This window comes from Sarcophilus harrisii, chromosome 5, assembly GCF_902635505.1.
Source record: "Sarcophilus harrisii chromosome 5, mSarHar1.11, whole genome shotgun sequence".
In the NCBI taxonomy this organism is placed as follows: domain Eukaryota; kingdom Metazoa; phylum Chordata; class Mammalia; order Dasyuromorphia; family Dasyuridae; genus Sarcophilus; species Sarcophilus harrisii.
In genome coordinates, this window is record NC_045430.1 from 49463105 (window position 1) to 49487302 (window position 24198).

A 24198-nucleotide genomic window follows, 5' to 3' on the forward strand; every position below is an offset into this window, starting at 1 on the left:
CCCAATTCCATATTGTCATTCAAGGCACAATCTGTCTTCATTTGGGGAATAAGGAAGCCAGGAGCATCTGTACTCATTCATTATATAAACTTAATAACTGATCAACTTGCATCCTTTTTTTTTAAGTACTTTATCCTTTCTCATAAAATGAGGGGTCTGGGTTAGAAAATCTCTATGAATCTTGACAGTGTTAAATTCTTAATTCTATTATAACACTAGCTTCTGGAGCCTCGCCCATATAGGCTAGATATAGTTACCATATCTTTTAAAGGCAATGGAATTTTGGATAATGAGTCTATGAGGAGGAGACTGAATTTTCACTGACATTCTAAAAGATTACCTGTCATGGTTTTAAAAAGATTAAATAAAGTGCAGAGAGAAAGAAGATGAAGTGAACTTTCCCAAGAGAACTATTTGAAATCTTTATCTGCTGAAGAAGTATTTATAAAAATGATTCTTAAAATATTGGATGCAATCCTGGTTGTAATGATTTTTAAGACTGACTTGGCTTTTATATTTCCCATAGCACACAGACTGCAAACAAGAATTTATGTCTTTGTTTTATTGTCTGTTATATTATCAATAAATAGTATAGATCTTAGCCTTGATATTTATTTAAATTGATATTTACTAATATTATTTAATTAAACATAGAAAATTAAGGGAAATGTTATACAGAAATGAGCAAAGAGTTTTGAGGAAAGAGGTATCATCAATATATTTTTAAAAATCTGGTCTAGTGAGATAGGGCCTTGAAGCTCATTAACCATTGTGAGAAATGTAATGTTAATCTTAATACAGAAATATCAGAATATTTCCCTCCATTTCCTTTAAACCTGAAATAAGAATGAATAAGGCAAATGAATTTCGAACAAGAAGAGGGAAAGATGATCACTCCACTTAGGTTGTATCAATCCTAAAATCTTGCCTCACTCTGATAATTGTCCTTTGATCTGGAGGAGGATCATGACAGGAAAGAAAAGGGAGGGGAAAAGGAAGGGAAGGAGAGAAGGAAGAAGGTAGGGAGGGAAGGAGAAAAGGAAGGAAGGAAGGAAGGAAGGAAGGAAGGAAGGAAGGAAGGAAGGAAGGAAGGAAGGAAGGAAGGAAGGAAGGAAGGAAGGAGGAAGGGAAGGAGGAAGGGAGGAAAGAAGGGAGGGAGGAAGGGAGGAAGGAAGGAAAGAAGGGAGGGAGGGAGGGAGGGAGGGAGGAAGGGAGGAAGGAAGGAGGAAGGAAGGGAAGGAGGGAGGGAGGAAGTAAGGAAGGAGGAAGGAAGGGAAGGAGGGAGGGAGGGAGGGAAGAAGTAAGGAAGGGAAGGGAAGGGAAGGATGAGAGGAAAGGAAAGACTCTCAGGGTTTCTGGCCAAAGCAGAAATGACTGATATTTATATTTAATCTGAATCAATCAGGACCCAAACAATGACCAAATAGGGTTTGGCCTATTGAATTTGAATTAGATTTTGATTCTGACTCATTACTATATAACTCTGGACAAGTCTTTGCTTCTTTGCCTCATTTTCCTCATCCCTAAAATGGGAAGAATAACACCTGTGCCACTTTTTCCATGAGGAGATTGTAAGGAAAGTGTTTTGTAAAAGAGAGACAGACACAGAGACAAAGAGAAAAAAAAGTAGCTTTCCATAGTGAATAATTGAAAAGTGTTTATTATTTGCACTTTCTAGGTGCTGAGGATACAGAGATAAAAGTGAGACTGTCCCTGAATTAAAGAAATTTACATCCTAATGAGTTCTGTGAAATTATATTTCTCACTAAGTAAATTCTTAGGTTTATTTTAAAAGAGAAAATGCTACTTTCTTGTTCCCAAAAACGCTTTCCACTCTGAAGTTTTGAAATTGCATTGCAAAAAAAAAAAAAAAAAAGAAATTACATCGCAAATTTCATTTGAGCAACTATCAGATCATACCTGATTCCATCTTTTTTTACTTCATGACCAGAAATGAGAATTTCTTCTTGGCTTGAAAAGAACAAGCTGACTGACCGACGGCAATAGTACACAGAACCAATGCACTTAGGGCTATTATGAACCTTGAAGGGAGAAAAATAAATATGGTTGATGAGAACCAAGATAAAAAATAAGTTTACAAGTGTTGCATTTCCATAGTCCCATTATTCCCTAGCACTTTACAAATGATATATAAGTACATGTAGGGATCACTTACTGTATCAATGGAAAGTTTAGAACAGAAGAGCAAATTACATTCTCCAACTGAAATGTCAGGGCAAATTTAGAGAGATGTTATCTTGAGCTTAGAAATGTTTTGTGAATCAGTAAAGAGAATTGATTTCCTAAAATATATACATATATAGAGATAGATTATAGATATGTAACTTAAATCTCATTGAGTTGCTTTTAGCATTGTTTAGTCTTACATTTATATAGCACTTTTCTCTTTTCAAGACCTGAAACTACCCATGTAGGGTTTTAGAATTCAAAAGACCCATGGAAACAAGTAGTTCTACCAAACTCTGGACAATGTGTTTGTAACATGACATCATCTGCTAGAGAATCATGAAATACGTTTTAAATGGAGCATGGCCAAGAATATTTGAAAGTCTGCATGATATAGAGGAATAAGAGTAAGAGCTGGAGGCAGGAAGACCTGGGTTCAAGGTCTCTGACTTTTATTAGGAAAGCAGTCCTGGAAAAGTCATTTGACACTTCAGTGACCCAGGCAGCCCTCTGAATCTCAGACTAAAAGTTGCAGGATGGGCACTGATTTTCCCCATTATAGGTAATTTTGATGTCCCCCTAATATGCTGGGTGATCCCAGAAATCCTAGCTCAGTTTTATGCTTTAAGAGCTTAAAATTTTATTAATATTTGTGAAACACTATATATATGAGTATATAGAGATAGAGAAACATATACAAACATAGAGAAAGGAAAATTAGGAGAGGAGAGGGATGACAAGAAGAGAGCAAGAGTATGAAAAGAAATAAATAGAATTCCAAATGTTGCCAATCCAAGATTGTAGAGGGAATGGAATTTCCATAGTGAGAGTACATTGCATTAATAAAATCACAAATCCAGATGGAAACAAAAAAAGTATAGAAGGTGTATACACAATTTCATGGAAAAAAAACTTTTAAATAAAATTTTTTTAAAAGATTCTTTTTGTGAATCTGAAAGAGAATCCATGAACAAAGCCACCCCTAACATAAACAACCTTTTAAAAAGAGAAACAAAGTTAGGGTTTATATCTCAAAATTAATAACTAAATATAATCCTTTCTTGAGTCTAATACTCACAAAACATTAACAAATCACCTGTGCATTAACATTAACAAATGCACCTGGGTAGTGTAGGTGGATAGAGTTTTAGCCCTGGAGTCAAAAAGACCTGATTTCAAATCCAGCCTCACATACTTCTTAGATGTATAACCCTGGGTAAGTCGCTTAATCTTGTTTGCCTCAGTTTTCATATCTGTAAAATGAGCTGAAGAAGGAAATAGTAAACTATATACAGTATCTTTACCAAAAAAAAAAACAAAAAAAAAAACAAAACAAAACAAAAAAACACTCCAAAGTGTCCCAGACACGACTGAAATAACTCAATAGCAACAATTATATATAAAGTACTATGGTAGATATGAAATACCAAATTTAGCTAAACCATGATCTTTACCCATATGAAACTTAGGTGCCTTAAACAGGGATAAGATCCAATACAAGTAACTATAATACATTATAATCATTAATAAGTTGGTACATAATGAAGTGCTATTTGGGATATGAAAGAGGAAAGATATTTGCCAGCAGAGATAATGAATTTTGCTCTACTTTTAATTATAATTATTTATGTATATGTCTTTTCCCTATTATCAGATTGTATGCTTCATGAGGGCAATGGGAATATCTGATGTATGTGTTTCAAAAATTCCAGCACATTGATCATTTATTTTATGCTTATTAAGTGGTTATTGAATTTGAATCAATAAGCATTTATTACTTAGCTTTGGGCCCTGATGATCATATCACCATAGATTTAGATGTAAAAGAGACATATAGTCATAGGATCCTTTATTTAAAGCTGAGAATTGATTCTCTAAATGACTCCCAAACCTGGACTCACTGCATTCAGCCAAGCAACACAGGTAAACAAAGGGCTAGCAGAAAGGGCTGATGGCACTAAGCCCTGGGAATCTGGGACAGCATGAGAAAGGGCAGGCCAGTGGAAAAAAAAGAGCATTTGAGGGAGGTCTATAGAAGAAGCCCTGGAAGGTAGAATGGGAACACTAGACACAAACAAAGTCTTCCTACCTACTTTTTTTTCCTGGAGCCAGCCCTGTCTGTGTCTCAGTTGCAGACAGATTTGTAATCCTGTTGAGTCATTACGCTCCATTTAGTAACTTTCAACATGACCTATTTCCTGCCTGGGATTCAAGAATTTAATGACCTTTTTTGTTGTTGCTGTTGTTTTAAAAAGCTTCTCTGAATCCTTTTAACGTTTGTCCTCTTTTACTTTTATCAGCACTTATTTCCATTCCTTTGTCAGTGGGCCACCTGTTTTTTCTCCTTCTCTGCCTTTAGTCCTTTGTTTCTGCTATCATAACTATGCCATCTGCATATATTAATGTCTGGTCGTATGTGGGAGGAGAAGATGACTCAAAGACATGAGAGAAAAAGAAAAATGTTTCAGCAAATCAAGACAGTGGGAAACTTTAGCTCTTAAATCCTGCATGACATCACAATGCTTCTTCAACATGTACAAGTAATCTCTTCATACATCTGTGCTGAATGAAACACTGCACTCTCTTTCTATCAATAGGAGGAATATTTCTATCTGATGAGGGTAATGCTATATATAAGAAAAAGAAGAAAAAGCATCCCTTAGAAAAGAGAAGAAGTATGGAATGATGGATAGAAAGCCAATCTTAGAGCCAGGAAAACTTAGATGATTCAAATCCTGTTGGTTACCTGTTAGCTGTATGGCCATGAACAAGTCACCTAGTCACCTAACCCCTAAATAAACACACAGACATCGAGAGAGAGAGAGAGAAATTTTGAAAATCAAAGAAGAGATAAACAAAATTGAATATTTAAAAATGTTTATTTGGTAAACAAATCTGAGCTGATTTTTCCAAAATAAATAGATAACCAGCAGCTAATTTACTTTTTCTAAAAAAGGAGAAAGCAAATTAATTAATTAGTGCCCCAATCAACACTCTTAACTAAAAGTTGTAGGGCAGTCACAATCTGTCTCAAAGGAAAGTGTTTTCATACTGAGAATTCCCCTCATGGTTGAAATGAATGTTTCAGATCTCTACTCTCCCACACATACATACCCAAAATATGTAGAAGGAAGAAGTGTAGTGAGGAAGAAAAAGAAATATGGAGAGAGAAAAACAGTGAGGTATCCATTCACCTTACTCCCTCAAAATAAAAAAAAAAAAATACTCAAATGATATTTCTTAAGGATAAGGATATGTCACCTAACAAATACTGATTTTTAAATATCAATAGTTCCAGAGTACTTTGGGTGGCTTGATAAGTATATGCCCACCCAAGTATTCTCCTTTCACCTTTGATCCTTTACTCAAATTATACTAAAAAGTTGATTCAGTCCATTCAATGTCTCTCTACTTCCCCTACTTAGAAGCTGTTCAGAAAGCTAGAATCATACTGTATTTTCCATCATGAATTAAGATCTTTTTAACCACAGTTACTTCCATCCCTGAGCTACCTACCCAAACAGTGTATTGCGGTTCTTGAGCACCATAGTCCTTTGCCAAAATGTAAGAACAGTTTCCTGGGAAGTAATAGTAGATACCATCAAATGTTTCAAAATGGTACTGTCCCCAGGTTTTGCAGATTCCATCTCTCTCTTTACCTGTGTTAGGTACTAAAGAAAACAAAACAAAATAAGGTCATAATTAGCAGTATTTTTTAAATTTGTCTTTTTTTTTTTTTGCAATGCTTCAGAAGAGCCAATTCAGATTCACATTTTAAAAGGTGCATATTTAATTCTGATCATTATATAAACATAATCAATATTGCAGTATGTAGTGTGCTTTCTAGAGCCCCCAAGTTGGGGTGCTAAAATGTACCATCCGAACTAGGTCTCTGGAGGATCTCAGGACCAGCTCGAATCCTTGGTCTTAGTGGAGAAGTGATGAAGGCAAGGAATCCATGAGGATGGTCAAAAATGGAGTCTGTTTATTTCAAGTCCTCTCAGGACCTAAATACCTTAGTACAATTACATCACCACAGCATACTGAGCAAGTGCTAACTATAAGCACCCTGCTATTCATATATAAATGCTTCTTTACTGTAAGTATCCCTTGCTTCAAGTAGAACACAGGTGGCCACCCACCTTTGACTTCTCAGGAAGGACTCCCAAGGGGAGATGGGGAGCCAAACTAGACATTGTCAGCAGGTTCCCTCTGGGGCTGAAGGGTCTTATACCTTACCCAGAGTTCCCCTATTATTTGTGGCTCTCTACAGCAGAATCTATTGTAATATCTTCAGACCTGGGTTCAATCTAACTTCAGATACTTATCAGCTATGTGACCATGAAAAAAAGTCATTTAATCTCTATTTCCCTCAGTTTCCACATTTGCAAAAAATGGAAAGAGTAATCAGTCTTACCTCCTATCCTGAGGATAAAAAGATAAAAATAATTTTATCTACAAAATGTTTTACAAATCATAAAGTAATACATAAATTTATACATATTATATATATTTATTTATATATAATATGCATATTTATTATTTATGCATATATGTATATAATATATACATATGCTGAAATATATATACGTATATATACATATATGCATATATATATGTATATATAAAATCATGTATACCTATTGTTGTTTTTCTTTGTTCTTGAGGAGGACAATGACATCAAGTAGATGATGCCATCATATGCAAGTAAATTGATTTAAGTGAGGGAGGGCTGTGCAAGGTAAGCTGTCTCACTTTCCCCTCCAGAGCTATTTGAGTCCAGTGGCAAGATATAGATCAAGAAGATTGGAAATGATCCTGGATAACATAGGAGATTTTGGCCTTTTTAGGCTAAGGTCTTCAACAAGTCTCAGTTTCACTAATGTCACACCCATGCTTAGGGCTAGGTAGCAACTGAAACAATCTCCTCTTTCACCCAGTCCAAAAAAAAAAATCTAAATAAATAAATTCCGGAGGGGAAGACTGAAAATACATATGCTTATGCATATAAATAAATATATGTTATCTAGTAGGATTTCCATGCTGTTAAGGAGTATGAAAGTGGTATCAACAGGGAATGGCTAAACAATAAATGATACATTTATGTAATGACATATTTATGTCACAAAAAAAGGATGAATCCAAAAATTACAAAGAAGCATAGGAAGATGTATAAGAACTGATGAAAAGTGAAATAAGCAAATCCAGTAGAGCCATCTAGAGGCACCCCCACACATATATTTGGAGTTGCAAAGACCCAGGTTTAAATTCAACCTCAGATATTTACTAGTAGTAGTATCACTTAAATCACTTAAACTCTCTGTTTTCTTATCTATAAAATGAAGAGATTGGATTTCAAGTTTTTTAAGGCTTCTTCAAGCTCTAAATCTATAATCCTATGATCCTTCCATTTTACACAGGAGAAAAATTTATTCCTAGGATGGAATGACTCTCCAGAATTATGTAGTGTATGCTGATATAACGAGGGATCCATTCCATGCCTTGACTCCAAATCAAGTGCTCTTGCAATAAACCCCAAATAATGAAGGCTAGTCAATGAAAGAATAGATTTCTCCAGTATCTATTCAAATGCAAAAATACTTCCTAACAATATGGTTTGTTCCCATAGCCTAATGCCAGTGACCTAATAGTGCCTAATCTTAAATTAAACAGATATGAGAAATATGTTTTAATCAAAAAATTTATATAAAAATTTAAAATCTATAATATCAAGTTGTAGTCAAATTCAAATAAAAGAAATGCTTTATCTGTACTGTTTCTTCCTCTTGTGTATCACCTCACCCCTACTACTTTTCTCTTCCTGGATATCATCCCTATTCACTTGGATGGAGCTAAAGAGGCAGTCAGGTAGGATAGGGAAGAGAGTTAGACAAAGTCAGAAAATTGGTATTCATTAGGTTCATAATGTCATATAACTTCTGCAAATTTCTTATAATTTCTTAGAAAGATTCCATTTCATTTATTTAACATAATGTGCATTAATAGTGTTTCCAGTTCTTTGCTACTACATAAAATGTTCTATGTTGATTGATTATTGATTGCTTCTTTAAGCTTCTGATCTTCATCTATCAAAGGAAGGAATTAAACCAGATGACTTCTCTGTCTCTATTCTTCTTCCTCACCCTACCCATTCTCCATAACTTTTTCTTTGTAACAGCAAAAAGGTTCCAACACTGATTTGTACTAGTAAGATAAAAAAAAAGGCTCAGAGCTATTAACCATTGTAAATATAAGCCACTTACAAAAATAAAATAAGTATATTGAGCCAATAAGTCTATGATACCACTGTTTTTAATCAAATAGGCTGACCTTATACAAACTTTAGCCTTTTCATTTACCAGTGATGTGCTACTTTCATGCTCAGAAACTCAACCTTCCTTCCCCCAATTCATTCAAAACAATGACAAATGAGCATGTTATGGGGTCATGATCAGTCACTGGCTCCAAATAATGTCTTGCTTGTAAAAATAGGTATACAATTAGTGAGAACCCAGGTTCAAAGCTTTGGCTCTGTCTAAACTATAAGAGTAGCTTGTGAAAATAGGGTGGCAGAAATGGGAAAGTAAGTACATCTATTTACTTTTACGTTGGTTTTTAAATTACCCAGCTTGAATTGAAGAGTTTTCAGTAGATTTACATTATGATTGCCATGTAGCTGTATGGATGACTACTACTATAGCAAACTGTTCCATAAATTTTCCCTCAATTAAGAAACTGGATTCCCCTGCATATCTCTAAAACTTACCAATCTGGCACCTTTCCCCAAGAGCCTGAAATATCTGACAGTCACATGTACCAGCCGCAGAACAGAAAGCCCCATTTAGGCATTCATGAGGGCAAGAACCTGCAAATCAAAAAATAGTTGACTTCTGGAATGCATCGCTTCATATAAACACAATAGATCAAGGTTTAGCTTAGGCTAAACTTAGTCACTGTTAACTCAAACAGAACCCAGTTCCACTATGGTCTCTGACTAAAACAGTTAACCAATAATGTCCCTCAGTTCATTTTACAGTGTGTGCTCCAAAAAGCAGGAAGAGAGGCTTGCAAAGCTCAAACTAATGTGGGAGTAAAGGTTAACCTCTTCCAAGCAATTGAAAGGTCAAGTTCCCATGTAAGGAATCCAAATCCCAGTGGACAAAAACCAGAAATATACAAGCTGCTGATGATTCTGTTGACAAAGCTTGGCAGGAATTGTTCATATATTCATCTCTTCCTCAGAACTTGATGCAATATTAAGAAATGTCAACTAGAAATCAGATCAGCTATGAAATCCCATTTAGAAGTTCTTCCCCTTTACTTTCCCCCTTGCAAAAAAAAAAAAAAAAAAAAAATGCCCTTGATCATCACTTCCCGAAAAATATTATTCAGGAAAATAAGAATCATGGGGAACAGATAATTTCATAGCCATCCATTACTGGGATATGAAAATTATTGTAATGTTGATGCTTTGATGTTAATAATCTATATTTTCCATTTAAAGTTTGTATATTATTCTTTATGAAAAGTTTAAAATGAAGCACTCTCTCAGACTCATATTTTAAAGGCAAAGACCAAAGTTATTCCCAGTCTATATAGAATTTTTTTTTTATGTCAAGAAAACTAACATGGCCCTAGGGGACTGAGCTAACCTGCAGGATTCTAGAAACTAATCGTTCTAATCCTAATTTTGCTTCTACTTAATGGGTGATCTCAAAAAATAAAAGTAAATGAGTCAGTCAAAAGCTATCATTTGTATCTACTGAGAACAGAACAAGAGAGAATAAGATCAGATTACAGTTGGAGGAATTTAAGTTACTCATCAGGGAATGTATTTAAGAATGGTGAGCCACCAGAATTTATCATCAAAGCAACTTGTTCAGTCTTCAATGGAGATTTTAAAAGGAAAGGATAGATAAGTATAATCCTGGCTTGATTTATGCATGCACAAAACATTGTACAAGCAGGGGGATGGACTGGATGATATCTTGAATTCCCTCCCCCTTATGGTCCTATAATGCTTCTATTTTTATAATGGGGTAAATGGTCTAAATAGGTGGGGCCACTAATCCATACATAAGGATTCCCAAGGACTGCATATTGACTTTGTTTTAAAATGAAATGTGATCTGTTTTATTGTAAATTTATTTGTTTTGTTAACTGTTTTCCAATTATATTTAAATCAAATTTCCCAGTGTAACTTTCCAATTACATTTTAATCTAATTTGATCTGTACTCAGATTTGCAGACCCTGCTGCCCATAGGCTGCCCATAGACACCTCTAATTTAAACACATTTTAATTGAGGAAAAACTAATTGACATAATTATGCTCATAAATACGGATACCTGATCAGGATCTTTTTGAAGAGTAGATATAGAACCACTCTCAAATACCCCCCAAAATGGGTTCAAGTCCTAGCATAACCCATAATGGTTCTGTGATCCTCAACAAGACCATTTACCTTCCTGTATTCTAGGCAACTCTTTAAGACAAAATTGGCAGAGAAGTTGCCAACCTACTTTGAGAGAGGAATTCTCCTACCAAGAATCTCCATGCCAATAATATAAGATCCAGTCCTTACCACATGTTCTTAAATCCATACATGCTTTATCTTTTAGAGAGACATTTTAGAGATACACTTATAAATTATTTTAAAAATTAATACCTTTTCAAATGGATCAATGCTTCAAAATACAAAGAAAAATAAAAGTCTGCACAATGGATCCCATGAAATCAATGAAACATAAGCTTCTCTTCTTAAAAATTAAAGTCTTTGTCCAATTGTGTTACTTACATCAAATAACAAACTTGAGGGCAAAAAAATAAGAAGAATTTTAATCTCAAGGAGGAGAATATCTCTTCATCATTAAATAAATCAAATTTCAGGCATCTCTGAAAATGTATAATATCTGAATTCCAGCCTTTGGAAACAGAGGATAGATAAAAGAAAATGCAAGGTGGCAACACTTCTGAAAAAAAAAAAAAATGATTCTTGCCAGCCAGTCATTTTTTTCTTTTCCTGAATAAGGATCATAGCTGTCATACTATTTTAACCAAGTTACTAAAAACATAGAGTACTCAGTGAGAAAGGTATTTAAATGGCTACTCCTCTGTCTACTCTGACTCAGTCCCATCATATGCTAAATGGGAACAGGAAAGAAACCAAATCTGTCATTGTATTGTTCCCTGAAGGAGGGCATTTTAGGAAGAAGAAAAAAAAAAGATAAAACACTGACCTATTGATTGACTCCTTCCTTGAATAGAGGCTTCATAAAGATAATTCCGTGAATCTGACTCTTCAAACTTTGAAACAGAAAAAGAAAATAGTGAAATAATTATACCTCCCAATTATATTACATGTTTCTGAAGATATCAAAACACATCCTCTTCTATTACTTAGTTTAGCTAATTCATAATTCATGATGTGTAATTATCTAATTATGTTCAATTTCATGATTACAAGTGATGGTATTTAATGATCGGAAAATTCTGAATTTGGAATCAGGGGTCCTTGGCACTTGAGTAACCATGAAGAAGTTCTTTATTCATGCTGAGTCTCAGTTTCCTCATCTATCAAATGAGAGCTGGTGTAGCGTAAACATTATTTGAATATTATTGATATAATTATTTTTATTATATCATCATAACTATGTTTTTCTGGGTACTCATTCTGTATAAAACCAAAGCTCTTCAGTGTGGCATGACAGAGTTAGAGAGCACTGGAATTGCAATGGATAGAGTACTCATTCTAGAGTCAAAAAGATCTGAGTTCAAATTCATTCTCAGATATTTATTAACTGTGACTCTGGACAAATCATTTAACCTTTGTTTGCTTCCGTTTCCTTAATTGTAAAATGAGTATTATTATAGCACCTACCTTTCAGGGTTGTTATGAATATCAAATAAAATAATGTTTATAAAAAACACAGCACAGTGCCTGGCATATAGTAAGTGCTATATAAATACTTATTCCTCACCCTTCCCTCCACAAAGTGTGTTGCACTTACAGTCAAGAGATACCAAGGTCTGGATTATAAATCAAACTCTTACTAGCTAGGTGACCTCAGACCCATCTGTTCATTTTCCTTTTTCCAATTTCATCTCTAAATGCTTTGATCCTGATATAACTTCACTGTGTCTCTCACCAAGATTGCTATAAATTCATTTTGCCCTTCATTGCTTTTTCTATTATACCCTAAAAATGAATGAATGAACTAAAAAAGATTTATTAAGTGTTTCCTATGTACCAACAAGTTGACATTCCATACTAATTTTGCCAGAGATAAGTCTCTGTTTATTAAAGAGATCCAGTATTTGCTGGGTGAGGTAGTTTACAGGTTCTTTTGGTCTTGACCTTGCAGCAATCCATTTAAATCTCTCATTGTCCACAGCAGGCTAATAACTCTTTTAGTCTATAACCACTACACTGATCAAAGTTCTGATGAATAAAAGGTAACTAAACAAAGTGTCTCCGTTCTAAAATTCATTCTAAGATGAAATCCAACTTTGGACACACTTCCTTCTGCTGGAAGGAATAAGGTTTTAGTGCCTTAGTTTTAGGGTTTTTTTTGTTTTGTTTTGGAGAGGCAATTAAGGGGAAGTGATTTGCCCCGGGTCACACAGCTAGGGAGTGTTACATGTCTGAGGCCAGATTTGAACTCAGGCCCTCCTGATTCCAGGGCTGGTGCTCTATCCACTCCTCCATCTTGCTGCCCCAGTGCCTTAGTTCTTAGAAAGTACCCTTTAATCCTCTTCACCTCACAATTATCAAACTCCACAATTCCGGGCTATTTAATAATTAAGGGCTACTATATTACTCTCTACCTTAAGCTAGAGTCAGGACCCCATTAGGTGAAGAAGAAGAAAAGGACCTTGCAAATAGGTACCATAGTGGTGAGACTGCTGGGCCTGGTGTCAGAGAGACAGGAGTTCAAATGTGACATTAGACAATTTCTAGCTGTGTGACTCTAGGCAAGTCACTTAACTAACAACCTCTGTCTGCCTCAAGTTCTTCAACTGTAAAATAAAAAGCACAATAGCACTTACTTCAAAGGATTATTATAAAAGTCAAATGAAGTAATATTTCTAAAAAGTGTTCAAATAAAATAATATTTGTAAAATAGCATAGAATTTGTCATGTAATAGGCACTTAACAAATATTTGTTTCCTTATTCCACACCTGATCCTCTATCCACTATACACTGAGGCCTCAGGGAAAAGATAAGACTCCAAAAAGCCACAGGTAGAAATCTCACATTTTGTAGTTTAGAATTCTGACTTTCCTATAAACTTAGCATATGGCCTTAAAATGCTGTATAATAGAATTTCCATGCTGAACAAACTTAAGACAATCACTCTCTTCTTGTTTCACCTGGGAAGTTTATGTCTATGATATTCATGTTCTATTACCCCCTAGCCATTTATTCAACAAAGTTTTAAACATCAAAATTTGAAGCCACAAAATATAAACATAGACAATTAACATAGTTCTGCCTACCAATGGAAACTCTATCCTCCAAATAACTTGGCCAATGCTTTGTTCCCTTTTGAATTCACTATGGTACTGCTCACACTATTCCCTATTCCAGAAATACCCTTGTCTCTTACTCTCCATCATTCTTTAAAGTCCAATAAAAAGTCAGTTCCTGCATGATCCCTCCTCTAATCTCATCAGTGGGAACCTTTTCCTTCTCAGTCCTCATATAGAAGTTTGGTTTTTTTCTCATTTATTTAATCAATTATGTCCACATTATAGTACTAGTAAACTTTCAGATCTATAAGGAAAAGGATCCACTTTTAGCCCAGCTTTGCTTTTCCCCAGTAGTTCATATAAAACTCTATAAACAGTATTAGTTGAATTGAGTTGAATTTGAGTTCATGATACCATTTTGACATGTCTGTGGTTCAGAGGATCCTAAAACTAAATCTAGAAAAGATCTCAGAAATCATCTAACCCAAACCCCTCATTTTAAAGAAGGAAAAAAAAAACTAAGCCCAGGAAATTAAACTGACTTATCTAAGATCACACTGGTAATCAGCATCTGAGGTGAAAATTGAACATAACTCTAATTGAGGTAGCAAGTTATCATACTAGATAGACTATTGGTTTTGGACTCAGGAAGATATGAGTTCAATTCTGCTTCAGAAACTTAGTAGCTGTGTAACTTTACCTAAATTTCTTAACATCTTTCAACCTTACTTGTTTCATCTGTAAAATGAGGATGGTAATATTACCTACTTTCCATTGTGGTCATGAGGATTAACTGCTATATATAAAGTGCTTTGAAAACTTGAGGGTATTATATAAACATTAATTGTTTTTATTATGATATGACAAATTCTCTTTCCACAGACAAATGGCCTCTCAGAAAAAAATAAAATAAAATAAAATTACTTCCTAGAAAAGAGCAGTCTCCACCCTGGGAAACCACCATAGCTCATAACTATCCCATTTGCAAGAAAGTATTTCTACTCTTTCATTGTCCATTGTTCCCTTAATTACCAGACTATTTCTGAATCTTTCTTTCCATCAGTATCTGACTATCAGAGCTCTGTTTTCCAAGAGCATGTGAATTAATCAATAGGGAGACTGTGCAGATAAGTCCTATAAGACATTTTGCTGCAAAAAAAAAAATCAAGAATTGAATATGAATTTGAGAATTTTAGCCAAGAATCCATAAAAAATCTTTGCCTCTTCCACCTTTCTCCTGCCCTGTTGTGAGTCACAAAGACTTCATTGTTGAAATGACAGTGGAGTTCCATCAGGGAGGGGATTATTTCTCAGTCTTTTTCTGGATTGGAAGCATGACCTACCTACCTGGGCTGCAAGGGGAGATCTTTTCTGTCGAATTGCATTAAATTGGTTTCTGAAAGAAAACAGAAAAGATCTTGCATAATCACAGGTCCCTAAGCAACCTGAACAAACCTTTCCCAAGAGAGAGCTGCTGTTTTTCCTCCTGATTTCCATCATTTTATCAAAGAGGTCTTTCTTGGGTTAACATTTAAAAGGTCGACTGGGAGGGAGGAGAGGATTTGAGGACCTGGCATGGGGGGCTGGAGCCGTGTCATTTTACAAAATTTGAGATCGTCCACAAAACTCTCTTGCCTCTAATATAAATTCTCTGTTAGGGAGGAGCCTTGTAATGGGGATAAAGGAATTTTTAATTTTAGGGTAAAGCTGTTGTACCAATGCTGAGACAATTCTATTCCCATGACTTTAGAGAATGTTGTGGGTTGATAAATATTGGATTCTAAAAGATCATTTTTTTCCCAAATGGAATTTAATTCTTTAGTTTTAGCCTCAAAAACTTAATTCTAGAATCAATCTAAGTAGAGAAATAAAATTATTGATGGTATTTGTAACTGTGAAATCCAACTTTTCACTAAAAAGCTCAATTTAATCTGGAAATCACATTTTGTGTTTCCTGTTATAATCATGTTTTTCTCTAAAGGGTATTTAAGTCATTGAACTTATCTTTTTAAACAGTGATAGAAATGTGGTTTGTTCTGTGCTTGGGAGAGTAGAAATTTGTACTCTGCAACACATAACAAATGAAGAACTACAAGAGAAGCAACTGATCAAAAATATTTGTCAGGTATTTATTATGTACTATACACTAGAAGTACTGTAAAAGATGCCATTTAGGAAATATATGACTGGTCTATCACGTAGCAAATGGAGGGATAATTGTTGAGAAAGTGTGATCCGGGGCAGCTAGGTGGTTCAGTGGATAGAGTACCAGCCCTGAAGTCAGGAGGACCTGAGTTCAAATTTGATCTCAGACACTTAACACTTCCTAGCTGTGTGACCCTGAGCAAGTCACTTAGCCCCAATTGCCTCAACAACAACAACAAAAAAAAAAAAAAAAAATAGGATTTTTAAGGATCATATCCAAAGTTGGGGAGGCACAGATAGATTGCTACACACATCTATACATGTGGTTTAGTGGTGATACACACATATCAACAAATCCCTCAATAATGGGAGAGAAGGGACACAATCATTGAAAGCAGCTTAAAAAGAAATGCTACTATCAGGCATATACTTCAAGAAAGTCAAAAGCTGGAGTCAAGATCTATTATATGCCCATGATTTTTGGCAGCACTCCTTAAGGATGCAAAAAAAAAAAAAAAAAAAAAAAAAAAAGGAAACAAAGTAGTTATTGATTGAATAAGAAATGATTTTTAAAAACCCTACAACTATGGCATATAAATGTAATGGAATGTTATCATGCAATAAAAAATGACAAGCATGAGAAATTGCAAAAAAGAAAAATATAAACTACTATAGCCTAGAATAATCAAATAATTAAAGAACTAAAAAAACAATATTTATAGTGACAATGATGTAAGTTAAAAGTCACTAAAATCTAAGTAACTGAAAACCAGTGATAGTTCCAGATAATAGATAATGAAACCTTCCTTCCTCCTTATGGTGGAAGAGGGGGAAGGGAAAACAAATAGAATAGAACATTGCATACATGGTCAAATTCAGCCACTGCAAAACACATTTTGCTTCATTGTTTTCCATATCACGAAAGTATGGATTCCAGAAATGATTATAATGTGTTTTTTAAAAAATCCTAATAAGTGTTTTTCATTAAGTGAATGATATTCTAAGATGCTACATTCCCAATGTCCTTTTCTATTTGGAATTACCAAGAATGTCTCTTTGGAAATTGTAATAAAGAATATCATAAAGCACTGGTTCTGGAGTCCCAAGACCTTTGTTCAAGCCCTTCTTATCATTTTGTTGGGTTTCCACTTCTTCAGCTGCAAAGTGAGAAGTTTTAATCAAATGACCTCTGAGAGCTTTTTTAGCTGTAAATCTAAACTTCTATGATCCTATGTTGTTTGATTTCACAAATAAGCAAAGTAATAGCTATTGATTTTTTAAAACATGGGGAATAGTTCCCAAGAAGTATTTTTATGTAAAATTCCTTTATTAGAATTACATGATTAATTCTGTCAAAAATTAAACATGTAAATTTAACTTTACCCAATCTAATCAATTTGACCTTTAAGCTTGTATAAAGGAATAATAATACTCACTTTGATGCTCTTGTCAAGATGGATGATGCAAAGAAAGATCTTCCTAAAGGAAAAAAAATGCAAAAAAGAAAAAAAAAGGAAATGGAAAGAGAAGAGAGAGAGAGAGAGAGAGAGAGAGAGAGAGAGAGAGAGAGAGAGAGAGATGATTCCTTGTTTCTTCTTTCCTTTTTTTACACCCCTTAATAGGTTATTATTTTAACTACCTTCTACAACTGAGATTGCACTTTGGTTCTTCATTATATAAGGTGTATAAAGTGGGATATTTTTATATTCCTTTTTAAGCATGAAAGAATACATGCATCAGAAAACAGATGAAGCTTAGATGGCCTCTAAAATGCTTTCTAATCATAAAATTCCATGAAAATCTATGACGTCTGAAATTACTTTTAGATCTAGGTACAGGCTCTGGGCCTTTAAAGATGGAAGTGAATACATTTATAAGGAGAAGACCCAAGGCAATGATTTTCAATGAAAAGGGAAGGGAATTTATTGTCAGAGAACCTAAATTCAAACTCCACTTTTACTTATTTCCTGTGTGACCTTGAATAAGTCACTTCCTATTTGTAGTCCTCAGTTTTCTCAACTGTAAAATGAGAGAGTTGAGTACAATGACCTCTGAGACCTCTTTCAGCTCTAAACCTGTGAACTTAAATGATCTTTTGTAGACCATTAATTTTTCCCTCTACTCTATAGGTCCAAAGTAAATATACATCATTTTTCTAGAAGAAAAAGAAAATCTAACACTGAACATGAATGTGTTTTTCCTTTGCCATTACTTTCAGGAAAAAAAATTAAGAAATAAAACAATTTTGAGCATTGTTTAACAATTTTAAGAGCTATCTTTCTTAAAACATCCCATTATAACTAGAGTAGAGGTGCTAAGAAGAGATATATATACTTAATTGCCACACATTTAACTTAAATTTTTTTAATTAAATGTAAATAGCTCTTAAGAGGCAGCATGTTGAAATGGCCATAGAAATCAAGCCTTGTAATAAGAAAGATCTAAATTCATCTCCTGTCTTTGACATGTACTGACTATGTAACTTACAGGCAAACTGTTGAACCTTTCAGTATCAGGCAACTCTCTAAAAGTATAAGTTAGGGATAAGTTGTTTATCTATATCACTGAAAGAGGTTTTCACATAAGGAGTTCCCCCACACAGTGAAATCACAAGTCTGGACAAAACCAAAAAAAAAAAAAAAAGAAAAAAGTTAAACATATTATTATTGTAAAGCAATGAAAAAAAAATAAAAACTACAATAATCAAAACCAAAACAAACAAAAAAAAACCTCCTGACAATAAAGCAAAAAAGAAGTTTATGATAAGAATGACGAGGGAAACTAAGGTCTAATGGTCAAAATGAAACATCATAAAGTTTTTCTCAGAGGAATTTTATACTTTTTTTTTCTATCCATCCTTTGATTTTTAAATCATCTTTGAAGTATAAAGGGAGCTTCTGATTATTTACAAAACAAAAATAATACAATAAAATAAGATAATCCTTACCTTGCAAGGAAAACAGCAGGGTGTGAATGATGAAAATACACCAAGGTATCATTAAATTGAGTTTTCCCACAATGTTCATTTCAGTTCAGCCTCTCACCCAGAAATATATCCAAAATGCTGGCCTTGGCTATGAGGGCATTTTAGAGGTCTCTGTCTTTGTGGTGTATTTAAATACTTAAAAACATGGATATGAAATAACACAGTAAATGAGGAAACAAAACAAAGAAAATCCAAGACCCCTTACTCCACACAACTGCAGAACCTTTTGAAATTTTGCCTGCAGTGTCTCTGGCTTGGGTGTCTCTCATTAATGATGCATGGTGACTCTTTACTTAAGCTCGTATTAGTTACACACACACACACACAGAGACCTGAAAATCTTTTCCTTTTTTTTTTTTTTTTTTTTTTTTACTGAATCAATCTTTTATAACTTTTGAATGGAAAAAAAGTTATTGATTCTTCATGATGCAATAATAATTCATTTCTGTGGGTTTTAAGCACTGCATGAATAAAGTACACTGTTGTCTTTAAAAAAAAAAAAAAAGCTTTAAGAAACTTAAGTTCATCTCCCGATATTGCTTTCCTAGAATGCATTAAGTAGCTTTACAAAGAGGGTAAGGAGAAACTAATGCAAAATACAACATGTAGTCAAAGTGTCTCTGTAGGTGTTTCTTTACAGCCTCCATCAGTGAAACAAGAAGCCATTAAAAGAGACATATGTCAATCATTTTTATTTCAATACTCTGAGGATCTGTGATTTTGTCCCACTGACTCTTTCATGTATACAAAGTAGAATTGCTTTATGATGTAATAGGAATTCTTTATCTTGATGGGGAAAAAAATCAACTCATTTAACTTTCATCTAGACTTCTACCCGGTATCTCATTTTTCCATTGTTTAAGACAAATAGCAAAATAGCCACCTAATAACCCTTTTATCAGTCATTCTTCTCTGGGAAGCTCTTACAATTTCACACATAAGATACCTATATAGTATTTCACTATGGCATTCCTACAACAGGACAACTCTAATTGAATATTAAGCACAATAGGGTGAAATATACATATTTTCTCTTACTGAATTTATTTTTCCTGAATTATTATTAATTACATTTTTATAAATGAGGACAAAGTAAATAAATAATTAACCCATTTTCACACAATTCTTTTATATTCTGACACAATTCTAGACAATGAAATATCATTCTCCCTTGCAAAACACTAGAATTTATCTCTTACTTTTCTTCAGTGATTGCAAAAATTTTTTCCAGTTAAAGACTTCTTTGCCTTCTAAATTTTTTTCATAAGGCATATTCATGATTTATATAAAATTTCCTATGCACTTCCATACATCCTAAAGCCAACTTTTCTTTGCTTATCTTCATGTATCATCACTTCTCGTGTTTCACTATCTACCCATGTCACCAAATATATAAATGTAAATAATTACTAAATTTTACAAAAAGGTTTCAAAATATATCCCATTAATTTGAAAATAGTTGATGAAATTGTGGTATTTTAATGTAATTAAATGTTGTTATGTCATAAGCCATAAGGAATACAAAGAATTTAGAGAGTCATGTGAAGGAAGACCTATCAACAAAATCATAATGAAGTATGAAGAATCATAAAGTCAATATATACAATGACTAAAATGATGTAAATATAGACCTCTCACCCATGTATGTAGAAGTGGGAGAATATGGGTATAAAATATTGAATATATTCTCAATTTTGATTAATTTACACTAATTTGTTTAATCTACTTTATTATATTAGGATATACTTGTACATCATTTGTTTTGCTGAATTCTCTCTTTCTCTTTTTTATTTGTTTCAGTGGATGCTTCTCTTGGAACTATCCAGAATCAAGGTGATATAAAAGCAACATTTTTTTTTATTATAATAGCTTTTTATTGACAGAACATATGGATGGGTAATCTTTCAACATTGACCTGTGCAAACACTTATGTTCCAACTTTTCCCTTACTTCCCTATACCTCCTCCCCTAGATGGCAGGCAGTCTCAAACATGTTAAACATGTTAAGGTATATTTTAAATACAATATATGTGTACATAATACAGTTCTCTTGTTGCACAAGAAAAATCAGATTTAGAAAGGTAAAAACAACTTGGGAAGAAATACAAAAATGCAAGCAGTCCACACTCATTTCCCAGTGCTCTTTCGCTGGGTGTAGATGGTTCTGTTCATCACTTATCAATTGGAAATGAATTGGATCCTCTTTTTGCAGAAGAGAGCCACTTCCATCTGAATTGATCTTCATATAGTATTGTTGTTGAAGTGTATAATGATCTCCTGGTTCTGCTCATTTCACTTAGCGTCAGTTCATGTAAATCTCTCCAAGTCTCTCTGTATTCATCCTGCTGATCATTTCTTACAGAACAACAATATTCCATAACATTCATATACCAAAATTTACTCAGCCAATTTCCAATTGATGGGCATCCATTCAATTTCCAGTTTCTAGCCACTACAAAAAGAACTGCCACAAACATTTTTGCACATACATGTCCCTTTCTCTTCTTTAATATCTCACAAAAATAAAAATTTTAAAGTAAACAGAAAATAAAGATTTTATATTTTTAATTTTTCTTTTCTCTTGTCATGTTATTACCCATTTTCAAATCCAAGGAAGATATGAAGTTATGCAGATAAGGATCAAAGAATATCAAAATTCACATGACAATTCAAGCATAAAGAGTATTTTATAAATGTTTATGGACATACATGCAAATTTGTTCAATTGTTTTATCTGGCTGGTTTGCAATTAATAGGTATTTGATGGACATTTGTTATTGATGGATTGGCTATTAGTAGATTAGTAATGATTAAATTTATATCATATTCAGAAAAATAACTAAACAGGATAAATCACTTAGTTAAATAATTGAATTGGCTTATGTGTATATAGATATGATGTTAATATAATCTAAAATATGTATCTACCGAATCACTGATAAATGTATATGATAGTCTAGTCACAAAAGAAAATTAGCAACTAAATTCCTAAATATACATTTGAGATCTTTTAAGGATAATGATATGTATTAAAGTGGATTCAAAGATTTTGAGTAGGTATTTGGAAAATTAGAAAAGGCAGTCCTTTTATCACATTTTCTCTTATTAATTTTGATAAAGTGTTTTGATAAAGTAGGGATGTGAACTCATCTTTCTGACTGCAGTGCTGCTCTTTCTAAAATGTTAGCCTTTGTCTTTACATTAATTGTAAAGGATAAATTTCCATCTCAATTTATTTTTATTATTATTAATGATGTCATTAATAATGTCCTAATACTGTCCAATCTTTCTCCAAATTATGACAAATGACAAACTGATAAAAAATAATTATCAGTCATTAATAATGATAACAATCATGATATTCATATAATACTTTAAGGTTTTCAACGGTTTTTGTATGTTTTATCCAATTTGGTCCTCACAACAACCCTGTAAGATAAGTTAATATTATCTGCATTTTACAGATAAGGAAACTGAGGCTGGGAGAATTTAAGTGCAATATCTATTGTCAAACAGCTAGAAAGTATCACCATAATCAACTACTAAGCACCTTGCCTAGCTCACAGTAAAATCTAGTTTTGTCTACCTACTTATTAAACCAATACATAAACAATGAAAAGTCTCCAGATTCTACTTTTAAAAAATACTGTTTTGTGGTGTTTTGTTTTCCCAGTGTGTCACTGAAGGAGTTCTTTTTAATTCTAGCTTTCAATTAGAAACTAGCCAAAGCCTCCTGGAAAAATAGTTAATAAGCTTATTTCTTGGGGGGAAAAAAAAGAATTAAACATTCAGAGTTATTATACTTAGGAAGTTCTCCTAATATCTGGTTTGACAATATATTTTATAACAAAGTCTCCAATGTAAAACTGTATGAAAAGTGAAAACTTTTCCAGGAAAACATGAAAATTTTTATTTCCTGTATAAATCGGCATTTCCTTTTCTTTTAAAAAAAAAAGTACTTGCTACCTTATGAATTTCAATTTATTTAAAATTCCATTCACCACCATCTTTATATATTTAATGTACAGCAAAAATCACACTCACTTTTTCTATCTAAAAAGAAAATTAAAAAGTCTCAAATTTCTTCACCTGATAGTCTTTAACTTTGGTCTTAGTTTTGCAATTTAGCCTTCTTAAAGTATGCAAAGGTATAGAATAATAATTATTGTTGTTCTATGTTCCAAAGCTGGTCTCAATAATGTAGTATCATGGAACTAGCCCTGGAATTGGGGATAAAAAGACCTGGGTTCAAATCCCAACTCTGCTATATCTTATCTTCATGAACTTTGACAAGTTAGTTTATATTTCTGTGTCTCAGTTTCTTTATCTATAAATGAGAGGGATGAGAACAGTTAATTTCTATATATCAACTTACTTTTACACATTCTTTTATCCCAATAGAATGTAACCTTCTTGAGGGTAGGGACCATTTCATTCTTGTCTTTGTCAAGATAATCGTGTCTTCAGTCATATCTATCATGTAGTAAAAGTAGCCAGGAAGCATTTAATAAATGCTAATTAATTAAATGATTATAGCTACAATGGAAATAGTGAGTTAGTGCATTTTTTCATATGACTATAGATGACTTTAGTTTCCAAAGTTCTGATAGGTAAATTATCCCTTGTTCTCCTAATTTGTTTATGCTATCATCCTTTTTGCCCAAATCATGTACCTTATTTTGGTATGAGGTGTGAGATGTAGGTCTATGCCAAATTTCTGACATATTAGTTTCCAGTTATCCCAGCAATTTTTGTCAAATAACGAATTCTTATTCCAGAAGCTAGAGTTTGGGAGTCTATCAAATACTAGATTACTATCGGCCTTGATTATTGTATTGTGTGTATGTAATAATATTCCACTGATCTACCACTCTATTTCTTAGCCAATACCAAATAGTTTTGATGACTGCTGTTTTATAATATAGTTTTAGATTTGGTACTGCTAAGTCACCATTCTTTATGGGTTTTTTTTTCATTAATTTCCTTGATATTCTTGATCATTTGTTCTTCCAGATGAATTTTGTTATTATTTCTTTTAGTTTCATAAAATAATGTTTTGGTAGTTTGCTTGGTATGGTGCTGAAAAAGCAGAGCAATTTAGGTAGAATTGTCATTTTTATTATATTAGTTCAGCCTAGCCATGAATAATTGATTATTTTCCAATTGTTTAGATCTGACTTTATTTGTGTAAGAAGTTGTTTTGTAATTGTGTTCATAAAGCTCTTCGGTTTGTATTGGCAGGTAGACCCTGAAGTATTTTATTTTGTCTACAGTAATTTTAATGGAATTTCTTTATTTCATGCTGATGGGCTTTGTCAGTAAGGTATAGAAATGCTGATGATTTGTATAGGTTTATTTTATATCCTACAATTTGGCTAAAGCTGTGAATTATTTCCAGTAGGTTTTTG

General features: G+C 33.4%; 1 protein-coding gene across 1 annotated transcript in view; it reads right to left on the minus strand.

Moving 5' to 3' along the window:
* The window catches only part of OTOGL (otogelin like), a 194616-nt gene extending 183873 nt beyond the window's left edge, over nt 1-10743 (minus strand). The window contains exons 1-4 of the mRNA XM_031940155.1: nt 10731-10743; nt 8954-9052; nt 5704-5858; nt 1921-2042 (exon numbers count right to left, since the gene is read on the minus strand). Coding sequence (XP_031796015.1) covers nt 1921-2042; nt 5704-5858; nt 8954-9052; nt 10731-10743 — 389 coding nt within the window. The remainder of the gene's footprint in view (nt 1-1920; nt 2043-5703; nt 5859-8953; nt 9053-10730) is intronic.
* Nucleotides 10744-24198: the final 13455 nt, after the last annotated feature.